Raw genomic sequence first — 16,543 nt, 5'->3', positions numbered from 1 at the left:
TTTTTTTTTTTTTTTTTTTCAATTTTTTGTTGTTTTAATTCTTCAAAATTCCATTGAATTCCTTTTTCTTTTTTATAAAATTATTGAAGCTTCTCTTGTACTGCCCCCCTTCTCTGCTCTGGAGAGATTTAGAGAGAGAGAGAGAGAGAGAGAGAGTTGTAAAAGGAGCTCCAAATTTTCATGGATGCTTCGATCTCCGCCCTCCTCAGTTTCTAAGAGATCTCATCATACAAACGAAAAAACCCCCTTCGTCTCCATGTAAGAATCCTGTTTCGAATCGTTTTCCATTTTTTGTTTTGTTTTGTTTTGTTCTTCATTTTCATTTCTGTATCGCTTGTGATCTTTCAATTGTGGTATCTGGATATTGGACTGATTCTGTTTGTTAACTCATTAATGGCTGCCTGATTTCTTCTTTCTCTACTTCGCAATTTCATTTCCCATGATTTTTGGTTTGGTTTGTTTTTGCTTAAACAATTGGGATCCATGTTTGATCGCTTTAATTTAATAAGTTTTTTTTTGTTTCGGTTAAACTGATCTGCGTTTTTCCCCTTTTGTAATTTTCTTTTTCCTTTTTTGGATTGTTGTGTAGTGTGTATTCGTTTTTTTCTCGCACATTTCTCTCCCGTTTATAATGCCGTGTTCTTGAGGGGATTTCATGGGTTGAACTGTGCGGAATAATGGGTAGCGTTAGCGAGGATGAAGAATGCCCGTTTTTTGATGCGCCAGATATCAATGTTCCCTCGATATCGGAAGCCAATTTCGATGGGATTGAGGCGGGCTTTGATTCTCGTCCCAGATTTAACAATTGGGTCGATGGGAGTTTGGGTTATGATGTATGGAATCGAAGCCCTATGAGTGTTCATGAGCGTCGAAGTAAGTTTTTGAAATGGATGGGAATGGGATTAGATCGAGCTCCTCTCGCTAATGGGAATTCTCTCACTGTTTGTTGTGATTGGAGAGAAGGGGATGGAGAAAGATGGAGGGATAATTCCGGGGCTGAATCCTCAGAGTTTGAAGATGTGTTTTGCTCGGGTCGATCTTCGTTGTCGTGTTGGTCTAATGATGATCTTGAACATTCAGAGATGGCTTCAAAGAATAGCATTCTGTATAGGGATGGTGGGATTCATGGAGAATGTGGCAGGAAAATTGGGGATCTAAAAAAATCTGTTCGGTTTGCAATGCCTGAAAGGCTCGAGGAGGCATCGAGTTCTTTGCCGTCTTTCCAACAAATGATGGAGATGGAGGCTGAGAGGGCGAACATTCCGTTGAGTACAGAACGAAGAGTCAACAAACGTTGGCTTAAGAAATTACGATCGGCTGCCTGCATTTTCGATAAGCATGGTAAGTCAAGGTTGGTTGTTCATGGTGATTTGAGTACAGGGTCGAGAGTGCCGAGGATGAAGGTTCGCCATTGCAAGAAGCAATTGAAAGAACTCTCAGCTATGTATATGGGACAAGATATCCAGGCACATCAAGGTGCTGTTTTGACGATGAAGTTTAGTCCTAGTGGACGGTTTCTCGCTACTGGTGGTGATGATGGGATTGTTAAATTATGGCAAGTGATTGAAGATGAGAGATCGAATGAATCCGACATTCCCGAGATCGATCCATCCTGCATTTACTTCACAGTTAATCACCTTTCTGAGTTGAAACCCCTGCGTTCGGAGAAAGAGAAGATAGCTAACTCGATGGCCTTGAAGAAAACATCAGAATCAGCTTGTATAATTTTTCCACCTAAAATCTTCAGGATATTGGAGCGACCATTGCACGAGTTCCATGGACATACCGGCGACATTCTGGATCTCTCTTGGTCAAAAAACAATGTAAGTATTAGTTCTATGAATTTCCTAGAAACTAAATCATGCTTATGCTTTAGTAATTATGAGATCCCACATCGGTTGGAGAGGATAACAAAACATTCCTTATAAGGATGTGGAAACCTCTTCCTAATAGACGTGTTTTAGAACCGTGAGGCAGACGGCGATATGTACCGGGCTAAAGTGGACAATATCTGGTAGCGGTGGGATTGGGCTGTTACAAATGGTATCAGAGCCAGCCACCGGGTGGTGTGCCAACTAGGATGCTGGACTCCCAAGGGGGGTGGATTGTGAGATCCCACATCAGTTGGAGAGGGGAACGAAACATTCCTTATAAGGATGTGGAAGCCTCGTTTTAAAACCGGGAGTTTGACGTAGATATGTAACGGGCTAAAGCGGATTTTAACTACTAGTGGTGGGCTTGAGCTGTTACAGTAATCATATTAAGTATTTGTTGTTTCCTCGTGCAGTATCTTCTGTCATCGTCAATCGATAAAACTGTCCGACTTTGGCGATTGGGATCTAATGATTGTCTCAGAGTCTTTTCACATAGTAACTACGGTGAGTTTGGAATTCCGTTCTCTTAAATTACTTACAAATTCTTTACGTGCAGCCCCCTCACGGTTCGTCTCCATGTTGGCTGCAGTTACTTGTGTTCATTTTAATCCCATGGATGAAAATTACTTCATCAGTGGTTCAATAGATGGAAAGATACGCATTTGGGGGATTCCTTCTTCTCAAGTTGTTGACTGGATAGACATTAGGGAAATTGTCACTGCAGTGTCCTATCATCCTAATGGGCGGGTGTGTTCTCGTTTCGCTCTTTCATTATGTTTATGTAGAAATTTGGTGGTTTACTTAGATGTTAAAGGCATTTCGATCTCATCATGTAGAGAGGAGTCGTTGGCTCCATAAATGGTACCTGCCGCATCTTTAGAGTAATAGGTTCGTTTCTTATACTAAATTACTTCCCCGTTATGAGCTGAATATGTTAAACACTCGACTTCTTTTGGTTAGGTGATAATAACCTGGAATTAGATGCCGAAATATGTTTATCGAGTAAGAAGAAGTCGCCCAGTAAAAAGATAACAGGGTTTCAGGTAGTTCTTCTTTCTATTAATCTTCTTATTCACATTTAGATGTTGTATTTATGTTCTTGTTTCTTGTCGTTCTCGGGATGCTAATATTTTCTATGCATTCTTATGCTTTTTCTCTTGGGCCGCAGTATTCTGCAAACGATTCGAGCAGAATAATGGTCAGCTCTGCTGATTCTCGAATCCGGATTGTTCAAGGGCTTGAGGTGATCCAGAAATACAAGGGTATGCACCTGTATATCCTTGTTTGTTATTGGTGTTGTTCGTTGTATCCTGTCTTCCTGTCTGCTCATAAGCAAGTTTCGTCCTTTCCGTTCAGGGCCTTGTAATACCGGAAACCAGATGTCTGCGTCGTTCACCTCAGACGGGAAACATATTATATCGGCTAGTGGCGATTCTAATGTATATTTATGGAACTGCAGTTATAAGAACGAGTCTATTTTTTCCCCGGTGAAGAAGATCAAGTCGTATGAATATTTCCCCTCCAATGGTTCCATTGCAGTACCGTGGTGTGGTTTGAGAAGTAACACAGACGACGAAAGACGTTTTGCTGGCACGCGAAGGAGTTCTTCTGACACTTTCCCGCTTTCGTCCCCGGCCTTTTTCTCTTTGAGGCAAGAGTTATTAGAATCCTTCCCCAAGGGATCTGCAACTTGGCCCGAGGAGAAGCTCCACGCTTCGAGCCTACTAATGAAACCATCTATGATGCATAAATCTCGGTATAAATTTCTGAAATTGTCTTGCCAAAATACATTGAGTTCTCACGCGTGGGGTCTGGTCATCGTGACTGCAGGATGGGATGGACGAATCAGGTCGTTTTACAATTACGGGTTACCTGTACACGTCTGAAATTTAAGGATGTTCCGAAAATATGAAGTGATTTCCTTCTGGTTTTGGTTTTTCACATGTTAGTGCCTCCTGGCTGAGTATAAGCATATGATGCAAGCCTGATATCATTTTAGATGATCAACACATGTTATCACCCCCACTGCAATAAACACAATCATACGTGCTGATGGCTGATATGTTATCGTTTTCGGAGTTTCCTCGAGCTCTCTCTATATATTTTCTTATACTCTAGGGCCAGTTTATCGAAACGACGGCGAAACAAGCTTCTCTATGGAGGAACAACTTCAAATCAGCTAGTGGCCAAGGTTAGCTTACCTAATATAGACTTCATGATGTCGTGATTTGAATACTGCTGGCCCATATCGAACATGTCAAGTCGTTTATGTAATGAGGAAACGATACTGATACGAGGCATTGTCTCGACCGTGCAGGTTGCTGCAGGGGCTTGGAGGACCTCATACCTCTTGCCTTTTCTGCTCTAACACGGTCAGTGAAATCAAGATTGGTGGCCTGTATTCATTGAAGGAAAATTGGTATATCTTGTGGGCCATTTTTTTAAAAATGATTTGATATTTTTGACCATTTCTGTTTCGACTTCGTATCAAGACGACGACGATGACTACGAGAGACATGAGGATTTGAGTGTGGGGGCAACAAAGTCGGTCGTTTTCATCTGATGAGACTTTACCTTCCAGGCTGATCTTGAAATGCAAGGAAAAAGTTTTTTTTGTTTGCTTCTTGCTGCTTGCTCTTGCTTGCTTGCTGTATCATTACACTAACACAGTCTGCACCAACCCCTTTTGCTAACAGAGTTTATAGGTTGTATTATTCTCACTTATTTCATTCGACAACGCCGATCACGGTGTTACGAGCTTAAGCTAAGCTACTTAGCATCTGTGTTGTAAATACAAACTCTGTACAGGCTTCCACCCTCCCTCCCCCGCCTAAAAACTGTTCTATGGAAGTCATTATAGAATTGAAAGTTCAAACAGATCGAGATTTGAAGTTATAAACTCATCTCTCGCCCCGTCTTGTATAACGGTAGCGAGGGAAATATAATTCCAACAAATTCATACCATTTGAGACAAATAAATTATTCATTTACTTTGCAGGAGTTTACAGTTAAGAAACCAACTGATTACAAGATGAACACAAAAAGAGAAAAAGAGATATCCAAATATTCTTTCTACATTGAATGTGCTATTTAAATAGTGAATAAAAAGTGCATATTTGCAGTTTACTTGTTCTTCTTCTGCTGTCTTCTGCCTTTTCTGTGAAAGCTTTCTGGTAACCAAGCTGTGTGTGCCCATGTTCCTGCTCTGCATCAGAAGGTTAAATGATTAGAATCAATTAGCTGTACTGATAAATGAAAAACTACGCCTTAAAGATATAAATCCCAAATCCCAAACGAGACAAAGAAACATGTAACGTTTCGTTCCCATCTCCAACCGACGTGGGATGTGGGACTTCACAATCCATCCCCTTTCGGGGCAGCATCCACTTGCTAGAGAGAGGTTTCTACACCTTTATAAAGAATGTTTCGTTCTCCTCTCCAACCCGATGTGAGATCTCACAATCCACTTCTTCGGCCAGAGTTCGCTTGACACTCACTTCTCTCTCAGTGAATCTCACAAATCTTGTCTATTTTTGTTTGGCCACTTGTTTCCTTTTGTGGATGGAGTTTGGAGGATAAAAAGATCCCTTTCTTCTTTACTCATCAAATATAATATTCCGATTCAGACAATCATGTTGACATAAAATAACATTTGATGAGATGTTTATGTCTGAGATCATGAAATGAATGACAAAACAGTACGAATGTTGTCTTTCCAACTGCCTCTGTTCATTTCAGAAGATGCTATCAAACTCATAGACACTTCATATCATTCACTGCATTATGACAAGCAACCAAGATGAAGAAAAAGGCAGAAAGGTCAGAAATCTCTCCACTACTGCATAACTTTCTAGTTTTTATAAACAAAAATGGCAGAAAGAAAGCTCAGATCTGTACAATTTCAATAGAAAAATGGAAATTATTTCTCTTATTATATCACCACCGAGCGGAATCTCGGAGAATTGGTGGCTTTTCATGCCATCCAATGGTTAGCAACACCATGATGTTCGGTCATCGTTCATCATTCATCTTGATCCCAAATCAATTTGGGTTCATCCAAGAATTATCAGACAATCAAGAAAGGAAATGTCAAAACCGATCAGATTTATGGATTCGGCGATTATGACCTAATTTTGAATGATGAATCTTCAAATACCGATAAGAATCAGCAAGAATCGAGTTGTTTCTGGTAAAAAAAATTTATTATATCATTCCAGTTGTAATTCACAGAAAAGAAAGATATGAACAAACGAAGAAAAGAAATTCAACGCATAATCCTCAATCCCAGAGCGAGCAAGGGAAAGGGATAGAAAAAGGAAAAGGAACACATAGAACAAAAAAGAAGATTAAAAAAAGAGAAGAAAAAAAAAAACATTCGGATCCCGCGACAAATCTGAAGAAAACCTAATTTGAAATCGACCTCAGATCCATGGAGAACGACGCTCAGACGGGGAGATTGGCAACGTCATTGACCGGCGGAGGAAGCGGTTCGAAGCTGCGAATGACAGAGGAAGAAGTGGAAGTGCAGTACATGAGAGGGCGATCGTGAGCCTCATCGGGATCTTCATGGTCGTCGGAGGTTGAGAGATTGATGCAGGAACAGCGCTCGAGAGAGGCGAAGAAGGCGGAGGCGACGCTGGTGCCGAGCCAGGTGGCGACGCCGTTAAGCTTCTCGTAGGACAGACAGGCGCTGCTCTGATTCTCCATGGCTATGGCGGATTCGTTGTAACCTGCCTTGGATGGTCTGTAAAAACACGGAGAGAAAATCAGCGAAGACAGAGGAGAATGATCGTCAAGAGCCTTTCAAATTCTTCGTTTCAATTTCAATTTAAACATCCTAAAATTAGATTAAGAAGACCAATTCAAAGCTTCATGATCTTATCTACATGACAAAATTAATCTGGCTGCTGCTAATCATCCTCTAATTTCTAATTTTCAATTTAACTTGAATTTTCCCCTTTCTTCGTTTCATCCAAACCTTCAATTTTGTTCCTTCCTTCCCCTAATTTTTCTTTTTTAGAATCTTAGAAACATTTGTTATTCCCCGATCTTCAATTGTGTAATCTTCAATTGTGTGATCTTCAATTGTGTAATCTTCAATTGTGTAATCTTCAATTGTGTAATCTTCAATTGTGTAATCTTCAATTGTGTAATCTTCAATTGTGTATGTTGACGATCATAAGACTTATTAGTGAATATTGGTCCAAGAACTCAAGGTGACGTATCTAGAACTAGACGGTATGAGGGAAATTGATGCAATTTCATTCAAAAACTTTTAACGGTTTTGATAGCATATAACTTCGATAAGAAAAATTGACAACTAATCACATCCTAGTGTAGTAAATTATGAGGTATATCCAAATTGGAGAGTGTAGACATAATGTTGATAAACAAATATATGGTGTCGTGGCGTCTACCCGATGTCCAATTGACACTAAATTAGGATAACTTCCATATTTCTTATGAACGTACTCGACTCCAAAACCGCATGCCCAAATTTCCTTCAGAACCCCGACGTTCGAGGTTAAAATTTGGAGTCCTACCCGACCCTTCAACGAGCATATCTGTGACACTCTTGCCCTTATCTTGATTATGTCTTCTCATCTCCTCTTTAAAGGACATGTTAGATCGTGTCCTCTTGATAGCTTCATGACATTCTTCTATATTGACTTTCGAGTGGCCAGATGGACATGTCATATGGTGTCCTCCTTATCGCTTCATGACATTCTTCTATATTGACTTTCGAGTGGCCAGATGGACATGTCATATGGTGAACTCTTGATGGCTTCATGAAGTTCTTCTATATTGACTTTCGAGTGGTAAGATGGACATGCGCTTCATGCTTCAAGACATTCTACATCCTTCTAATATTGACTTTCAAGTGGCCAGATGAACATGTCATATGGTGGCATTCTGATCGCTTCTTGACATTCTACATTCTTGTACATTGGCATTTGCGTGCCCAGATGTTCACTTTGCTTGACGTGAGAGTCCCAACCTAATTTTTTTTTTATTTTATAGTATAGTTGTAAAGTCTCCCCCACTACCTAATTTTTTTTATAGTATAGTGGCAACAGACTTCCCCCACTACCTAATTTTTTTGATTTTCCACAGAAAGCATGAACCGACAGCAATAAAAAATTTCGATGTTCGAAGAAATTGACCATTTAAGAAGATATAATAGCTAGCAGTGGTATGAAGTTTATATGAATAAAAGGTATTAGTAAAAACCATAATCATACTTTTCAATAATTAATTAACTAATCAAACTTGTAGCAACTGTTTGTCAGGTTCCTTCTCCACACTGACAAGAAAAGGCTATTTATTTTGCTTGTAGAAAAAGGCAAGATTGATCATATTTGGGGAAAAAATTTGCATAAAACCATCACTTGTTCTATCAATCAAACATTTTTAAAGAAAACCCTAATATTAATTATACTTGAACACATCAAAACAAGCATAGATTTTGTCATTTATTACTAAAAGGGGAAGGAAAAAAAAAGAGAAATTAATAGAGAACAGATTCAAAAGCAAATAAAGCTCTCTAAGAAGAACAAGCTTGAAGTGTATTACCAAGAACATACGATTCTCCCCAATCGCAAAGCAAAGCATCAAAATGTTACTTCTTCAGCAATGGCCAATGCCACCCTCAATTCACTCTTCTCGCTTTCTTCACCAATGGCTTCCTCTTTCGCTCTCTCGCGCCTTCTTCGTGCTTACACTTCAATTGCTGCGACTTTGCTTCTTCTTCTTCTCCCTACACTCCTCCACATCCAAGGTAATTAAATGGCACACAGTATTATGTGATTATCTGTCTGTTCATTGTTATCTCAGCTTCAAAATTTCAATTACCTTTTCATTTGTTCATCAGCTAAAGGTGGATCCATCGGAGTCAATTATGGAACGTTGGCTGACAATCTCCCTCTGCCGTCTAAGGTTGCGGAATTCCTCTTGGATTCCACCATTATCGACCGCATCAGACTGTTCGATGCCAATCCGGACATCTTAAGAGCTTTCGCTCATACACGCATCTCAGTAACCATCACAGTCCCCAATGATCAAATCCCCCGCTTAGTAAAGCCAAATTTCGCAGAAGAATGGATCAAATTCAACGTCCAACCCTACGTACCTGCCACTGACATCATACGCATTCTAGTCGGCAACGAAGTCTTGTCCACCGCCAACAAAATGCTCATCGCGAATCTCGTCCCGGCGATGCAGAGCCTCCACACAGCCCTCTCCGAAGCCTCATTGAGCCGCCGGATTCAAGTCTCGACGCCACATTCACTCGGAATCTTGTCGAACTCAAGCCCGCCGTCCACTGCAAGATTCCGGCAAGGCTACGACACGCACGTAATAAAGCCGATGCTGAGCTTCCTGAGAGAAACAAACTCGCCGCTAATGGTGAATCCATACCCATTCTTCGGCACCACCGCCGAAACCCTAGATTACGCTCTCTTCCGGCCAAACCCTGGCGTGTACGATTCAGATTCAGGGATTTTATACACCAACATGTTGGACGCTCAATTGGACGCTGTTTATTCCGCCATGAAAAGCTTGGGCTTTGCGGATCTGGATATTGTTATTGCCGAAACGGGCTGGCCCTCTAAGGGTGACCCGGCCCAAATTGGCGTTGGCCCAAAAGAAGCCGCCGATTACAACGGGAATCTCTTGCGACATGTCGTATCAGGGGTGGGCACGCCGCTAATGCCGAACCGGACCTTCGAGACGTACATTTTCGCTCTGTTTAACGAAAATCTGAAGCCCGGTCCAGTCGGTGAGAGAAACTTTGGTCTTTTTGAACCGGATCTGAGTCCGGTTTATGAGATTGGGATTCTCCGGCCCACGGTAGCTGCCACAGCCCGAACCCATCCTAAAACGTTTTTGATAATCATGATCGTTACATGTTGGTTGATTGGTTTGTTGTCGACTTGGATCTAACAGGCCCAGTCGTCTACACCGAGAGCCCATCACGGCCCAGAACCCACACCAAAAGGCCCAAGCCCAAGCCCAAGCCCAGTGGCTGATGGTAAAACATGGTGCCTGCCCAAAACCGAGGCCGACTCCGAGGCCTTGCAAAGAAACATCGATTACGTTTGTGGGCTGGGCTTGGATTGTGGGCCGATTCAAGAAAATGGGCCGTGTTTTCTTCCCAATACGGTCCGAGCCCATGCTGCTTACGTCATGAACGCGTACTTTCAAGCAACAGACGGGAACGATTCAGATTGCGATTTTCAACAAACGGGCGATCTAACCACGGTGGATCCAAGTGAGTCTTTAAATTACAAGTTTGCCCCTCCATTTTTTAATATTCTAAGTTTAAAATGTTTTATTTATATTAGCTATGTAAATACTAATTTGAATGGACGAGCGAATTGAGAATTTATAAGATCGATCGAGAAATACTCTTTCAAAATATCCGACCCTATTACCTCCCTAACTTGAAAGGGGACGATTTATAATTTTCAGCTACAATCATTATGCTCCATAGCGTTTATAGGGCGGAACGAGAATAGGGTAGTGAGAGGAATTTGACGGATAATGTAATATTCATTTTTAAATTAAATTTCAACAACATAGAAAAAATAAAATAATTATGACCATTTATTCTCATTGATTTTATTTTTCAGGTTATGGGAAGTGCAAATATTGGTAAAATGGGAGATATGGAAAGAAGGCAATCCCCTTTATTGCAATTTTCTTAAATATATATATATATATATATATATATTATTTATTATTTAATTTTGTTTGCTGTTTTATTTTGTTTAGTTGACTAATTGAAGAGAGGAGGGGCAAAGAAGAGAATTTGTCACACAAAATATAATTTTCAAATACAATTTTTATCTATATTTAATATATACTATTTTTATTTTTTATTTTCCTTATTTTTTGACCTTATTTATTTACTAATTGATTTCCCTAAAAAATCTGAAATAAATTATTATTATTATTATTTTTTAAATGAATTTCCTTTCGGGAAAAACTAAAAACATTTTTATTTAGAAACAAATTATTATTCTAACAAAATAATATATTTTATTATCCATCTGGACTGGCCCAGCTGGACAGCGGTGCTGGCATGTGACATTGGGCCCATATCATATCTACTACTGTTGCGTGGCAGCTCACCCCTTCGTACCTTAGGAAAATTTTAGGGCCCAATTTATTATTATTTAATTTATAAAAAAAAAGTTTATATCTTTTTTTATCATATAAAATAATTAAAACTAATAACTTAAGTCCATGTCATCGTTCTATGAAGTCGTTTTAAATGAATGTTTCTACGTAAATAAGTTACGTCATGCATATGATAGCGACTCTAGATCCATATAAAACTAAAGTTGTTATAAATAATTATATGAGTACATATTTAAAAAATATAACCGAAAGTTTAGGAATATAAATTGATTGGGCTATGTATATATATATATTTATTTAATTATTAAAGGTAAGGGAGTTGAGGAGAAATATAAGAGGGGCTTTATTGTAATTTAGCTGGGGGTAAAGAGCAATAATACGATAATAGTGGTAGTGATTTATAAATATATTAAAATTGGTAACTTTCAACTAACCGTAGCGTAGATTACTGTTCCAAACAACCTCTAGGTTATCTTTCCATCATTCAAATTTGACTTTTGCTTCCATAAGGACCGTCTCACTGTACCATTTTGGAAATGAAATTACTTTCTGGAAATCAACGGTTGAAAATGATTATGACAGATCATCCCACGATCCTCCTCGTTCACTGACTTTGACTTGAATTGAGTTACAATTTTGATTGGTTGAACGGATCAGACTCAGAAAGCTTAAAATGAAACTTACCGCGTAATAACACTACCTGGAAATAATTGCTATTTTAAAAATGAAGCTGTTTTTGTTTTTGTATGTCAAATCCAGCTTTGCACTTTGCACTCCTTCTCTCCCTCTTCTTCTCGCTTCTACACTTCTAGGGTTTTCAGAACGCCGACTCGAGGCTCTTCCTCGTTTATCTTCTTCAAGTACTGTCGATTTGCTAATCCCAGGTAATTGTTCTTGGTCTTTTTTTGGAACCGCGGCTTCCCACTGGTATTAACGATTGGAAATGTTCTCACTGTATTTGTTTCTTTTGATCTGTACATCAATGGCTTGTTCGTATGTTGTTTTGATTTTTTTTATTTATTCGGATATAGATTTATGTGGCGGCCTTTAGTTTGTTTTTGAGTGTCTGGAAGGGGTGGAATTTGTTTGGAGTGTCGGGTGTATTATGATTTCGTTGAGAGTTCACTTCGATCTTGTGGAAATTTCTTGCCGTGTTTTGTATGGTCCGGGTCTCCGGCATGGCTTTAGCTTTACGTTAGTTGGAATAAGAGTGGGGTTCTTGTTAGATCAGTTGATGTTTGACTAGGGTTTTTGATGGTTCCTCTGTATTATTGAGGTTTTCGATGCTGTTTTTTTGTACGGTTTTCTTAACGAGGCTAGGAATTTCTTTAGACTTCTGGATTCTGGACTAGATCAGCTTGCGAGGTTTAAAGTGATTTGTGAGTGGGTACTTGTTAGAACTAATGATTGAACGGCGTTTTTTTTTTTTTTTTCACGTGTTTAGGTGAAATATGGCAATGGAAGTTACACAGGTGCTTCTGAATGCTCAGGCAATCGATGCGTCTGTGAGGAAGCAGGCAGAAGATAGTTTGAGGCAATTCCAAGAGCAGAACCTCTCCAGTTTCTTGTTATCTCTCTCTGGTGAACTAGCGAATGAAGAGAAGCCTGTTGATAGCCGTAAATTAGCTGGTTTGATACTTAAGAATGCCTTGGATGCTAAGGAACAGCATAGGAAGTTTGAGCTTGTCCAAAGATGGTTGGCATTGGACGGCAACGCCAAAGCCCAGATAAAGACATGTTTGTTGAGTACTCTTTCTTCACCTGTGGCTGATGCTAGGTCAACAGCATCCCAAGTTATTGCTAAAATTGCAGGCATTGAGTTGCCTCATAAGCAGTGGCCTGAGTTGATAGGTTCACTTTTGTTGAATGTCAATCAGCCATCAACTCATGTCAAACAAGCCACCTTGGAGACCCTTGGTTATTTGTGTGAGGAAGTTTCTCCGGATGTGATAGATCAAGATCAAGTGAACAAGATATTGACAGCTGTTGTGCAGGGTATGAACTCGGCAGAAGGGAACAATGATGTCCGACTTGCTGCCACTCGATCTTTGTATAATGCTTTAGGATTTGCTCAGGCAAACTTTAGCAATGATATGGAGCGTGATTATATCATGAGAGTTGTTTGTGAGGCCACACTATCACCTGAAGTGAAGATAAGACAAGCAGCTTTTGAGTGCTTGGTATCTATTGCTTCGACATACTATGACAAATTAGCTAGGTACATCCAGGATATTTTTGGCATTACTGCAAAGGCTGTTAGAGAAGATGAAGAACCTGTTGCACTTCAAGCTATTGAGTTCTGGAGTTCTATTTGTGACGAGGAGATTGACATCTTGGAAGAATATGGGGATGATTTTACTGGAGATTCTGATATTCCGTGCTTTTATTTTATTAAGCAGGCACTCCCTGCTCTTGTGCCCATGTTGCTTGAGACACTTCTCAAGCAAGAAGAGGATCAAGATCAAGATGAAGGGGCTTGGAATATTGCCATGGCCGGGGGTACGTGTCTTGGGCTGGTTGCACGAACTGTTGGAGATGACATTGTCCCACTTGTTATGCCATTCATTGAAGAGAACATTACCAAATCTGATTGGAGGCAGAGGGAGGCAGCAACTTATGCATTTGGTTCCATTCTGGAAGGACCTGCCCCAGAAAAGTTAATGCCAATTGTTAATGTAGCCTTGACATTTATGTTGACTGCCTTAACACAAGACCCTAATAACCACGTGAAGGACACAACTGCATGGACCCTTGGACGGATATTTGAATTCCTTCATGGTTCGAATGTGGATACACCCATAATTAATCAGGCAAATTGTCAACAGATCATAACAGTTTTGCTCCAGAGCATGAAAGATGTTCCAAATGTCGCAGAGAAAGCCTGTGGTGCTCTCTATTTTCTTGCTCAGGGTTTTGAAGATGTTGGTGTATCATCTCCTTTAACTCCCTATTTCCAAGAAATTGTTCAGACCCTCCTCTCTGTTACTCACAGAGAAGATGCTGGTGAATCACGTTTGAGGACTGCTGCATATGAAACATTGAATGAGGTTGTGAGGTGCGCAACTGATGAGATGGCCTCAATGGTGCTGCAACTTGTACCGGTCATCATGATGGAGTTGCACAATACTCTTGAAGGGCAAAAACTTTCGTCTGATGAAAGGGAGAAACAAGGTGAATTGCAGGGTCTGCTTTGTGGATGTCTACAAGTTCTTATTCAGAAGCTAGGTTCAGCAGAGCCAACCAAGTATATGTTCATGCAGTATGCAGATAATATGATGGGTCTTTTCCTTAGGGTCTTTGCTTGTAGAAATGCTACGGTTCATGAGGAGGCAATGCTGGCCATTGGTGCCCTTGCTTATGCAACAGGCCCAGATTTTGCTAAATACATGACTGAGTTCTATAAATATATTGAAATGGGGCTTCAGAATTTTGAAGAGTACCAAGTTTGTGCTGTCACCGTTGGTGTTGTAGGGGACGTATGCAGGGCTTTGGAAGATAAGATTTTGCCTTACTGTGATGGGATTATGACTCAGCTGCTTAAGAATTTGTCTAGTGATCAATTGCATCGCTCTGTGAAACCCCCTATTTTCTCATGCTTCGGTGATATAGCACTTGCCATAGGGGAGAATTTTGAGAAGTACTTGATGTATGCCATGCCAATGCTCCAGCGGGCGGCAGAGTTGTCCGCACATACTGCAGGTGCTGATGATGAAATGACTGAGTACACCAACTCCTTGAGAAATGGCATTTTGGAGGCATATTCAGGGATCTTCCAAGGTTTCAAGAGTTCTCCAAAAACTCAGCTCTTGATCCCTTACGCTCCTCATATACTCCAGTTTTTGGATAGTATATACATGGGGAAAGACATGTGAGTTCTTTTCCGATCTCTGTTTCTGTATTTGGATTGAAATTTTGTTTATGTTTGTTGATTGCTGGACTATTTTTGTAGGGACGAGGTCGTGATGAAAACTGCCATCGGTGTCCTTGGAGACCTAGCAGACACGCTGGGAAGCAATGCTGGTTCTTTGATTCAGCAATCTGTCTCAAGCAAAGACTTTTTAAGTGAATGCTTGTCCTCAGATGACCATTTGATTAAAGAATCTGCTGAATGGGCCAAATTGGCCATCAGCCGTGCCATTTCTATTTGAGGATTTTGCTAGTTGGCATATTCTATTCATATTTGGAGTCCTTGCATGCATTTGGGTGTGTTGAGTCGGGGTCCAAGATTGCATCTTACGAGTCGTCACTTATAGTCAACAGAAGCTGTTCACTCCCAGTTGTCACTAACTCTTGCATCATCATCATGAAAGCATTGCTAACTATTGCATTAGCAACATGAAGTCGGTACATCTCATTTTGTCATGGTGGAAAGCTGGAGGAGGCATCCATTTAAGTACTGTCATCACTCATTCATCCTACAGCTGGGTCGGTTCGAACGTATCTCTTATTCGAGATAAATGCCCAGCCTTGTGGTTCTGGGATATGTTGAAAATGGATGAATGAGTGAGTACACACAGGGAGTTGTGTTTGCCTCCTTGTTATGCCCCGCTTATAGGCACCCTTGTGCTACTCTATGAACTTCTACTTCCTTTAGCAGTTGTTCTATTTAAGGACTTTATCCATTCATATTTTTGTTTAATTTTTTCTGCATCAGTCTTATGAATTTCATGGTCCGGTTGTATTCATCTCTTTCTCTCCACTTCATATTGTAAACCTTTGAGGACAGACACACCTTCATACCAATATACCGTTAAGGGCATCATTCCTGTACGTTCGTTCATTCTTTTTGGTTAGCTTCATTATGTAGCTGTGTTCTCTGCATGATATGTAAAGCTTTACAGAAACATCACAGAATTGTGATGGGTGAAAGGCTGAAACGCCCGTGTTCTTCCAGTTCGGTTGGCTTGTTTATACCTCCTTTTCTTTACTTGGAAGGTCTGTTTGTGAATAAATGTTGCCTTGGTTTGTTCTGCATATTTGAACTCAAAATGTTTGCAGGCTCTTCTATGTTTGAATGAAGACGATGATAATGATGCCTATTGTGCACATTTTCACTATTGCATTCGGATGAAGTGACTGAGGAAGGCTTCCTTCGCACGTTAGAGGTAAAACCCTTTTGACCGCTCATTCTTGAACTAACGTCATTTCATTTAGGCACTTGTAGAATAGCTTCCTTCTGGGACTCGTTCGATGTAATTGTGAAAATTTAAGGTCTGAGCTTATAGTTTTGATGTTCGAATGCTAAGCGGATTTATTATGGTATCAACTTTGAGTTTTCGTTGGCCTAAAAATTTGGATTCTACGTGGTTGACATTTGAAAATTTTTGAATTGTTTTTTAGCAACGGACCAATTTGCTCACTTGGGCACTGCTCAAAACTGATATGAATATTAATATATTTTTGTTATAAATATAATATTAATACGTTGATAACGAATTCTTTGTAGTGCGCCATTACGGATCATAGAGAATTAAAAAAAAAAAAGAAAAAAAAAGCTAATGATATTTTAAAAGCTCATTTTGCATAGC

At 40.0% G+C, this 16,543-nt stretch overlaps 4 protein-coding genes across 5 annotated transcripts; 3 read left to right on the top strand and 1 right to left on the bottom strand.

The window, feature by feature from the left end:
* The first annotated feature begins 13 nt into the window (after window positions 1-13).
* On the top strand, window positions 14-4,773 carry LOC111785452 (WD repeat-containing protein 44-like). Its single transcript, XM_023665844.1, has 9 exons — window positions 14-258; window positions 590-1,823; window positions 2,288-2,378; window positions 2,464-2,621; window positions 2,711-2,762; window positions 2,835-2,917; window positions 3,043-3,136; window positions 3,231-4,065; window positions 4,192-4,773. Exons 2-8 carry the CDS (start codon window positions 678-680, stop codon window positions 3,758-3,760), a joined length of 2,154 nt encoding a protein of 717 aa, XP_023521612.1. The 5' UTR covers window positions 14-258; window positions 590-677; the 3' UTR covers window positions 3,761-4,065; window positions 4,192-4,773.
* Window positions 4,774-4,838: 65 nt separating this feature from the next.
* Window positions 4,839-6,902, bottom strand: LOC111785453. 2 transcript variants are annotated; one of them, XM_023665846.1, is made up of 2 exons: window positions 6,295-6,902; window positions 4,839-5,074 (listed from the first exon to the last, which is right to left on the bottom strand). In XM_023665846.1, the coding sequence occupies exon 1, from the start codon at window positions 6,579-6,581 to the stop codon at window positions 6,318-6,320; it is 264 nt and encodes an 87-aa protein (XP_023521614.1). In that variant the 5' UTR covers window positions 6,582-6,902; the 3' UTR covers window positions 4,839-5,074; window positions 6,295-6,317. The 2 variants fall into 2 exon arrangements, with proteins under 2 accessions (XP_023521614.1, XP_023521613.1); XM_023665845.1 differs by having other exon boundaries at window positions 4,839-5,079; window positions 6,295-6,898.
* A 1,178-nt stretch (window positions 6,903-8,080) lies between these two features.
* LOC111785451 (glucan endo-1,3-beta-glucosidase-like) lies at window positions 8,081-10,582 on the top strand. The gene is made up of 4 exons (XM_023665843.1): window positions 8,081-8,652; window positions 8,746-9,722; window positions 9,819-10,143; window positions 10,505-10,582. Exons 1-4 carry the CDS (start codon window positions 8,508-8,510, stop codon window positions 10,528-10,530), a joined length of 1,473 nt encoding a protein of 490 aa, XP_023521611.1. The 5' UTR covers window positions 8,081-8,507; the 3' UTR covers window positions 10,531-10,582.
* A 1,172-nt stretch (window positions 10,583-11,754) lies between these two features.
* On the top strand, window positions 11,755-15,908 carry LOC111785450 (importin subunit beta-1). Its single transcript, XM_023665842.1, has 3 exons — window positions 11,755-11,899; window positions 12,460-14,883; window positions 14,965-15,908. Exons 2-3 carry the CDS (start codon window positions 12,467-12,469, stop codon window positions 15,161-15,163), a joined length of 2,616 nt encoding a protein of 871 aa, XP_023521610.1. The 5' UTR covers window positions 11,755-11,899; window positions 12,460-12,466; the 3' UTR covers window positions 15,164-15,908.
* The last annotated feature ends 635 nt before the right edge of the window (window positions 15,909-16,543 follow it).

This window comes from Cucurbita pepo, unplaced genomic scaffold (genome assembly GCF_002806865.2).
Source record: "Cucurbita pepo subsp. pepo cultivar mu-cu-16 unplaced genomic scaffold, ASM280686v2 Cp4.1_scaffold000495, whole genome shotgun sequence".
In the NCBI taxonomy this organism is placed as follows: Eukaryota; Viridiplantae; Streptophyta; class Magnoliopsida; order Cucurbitales; family Cucurbitaceae; genus Cucurbita; species Cucurbita pepo.
The sequence above is the reverse complement of the archived record's forward strand: the minus strand, read 5'-3'. Positions and strand labels throughout refer to the sequence as shown.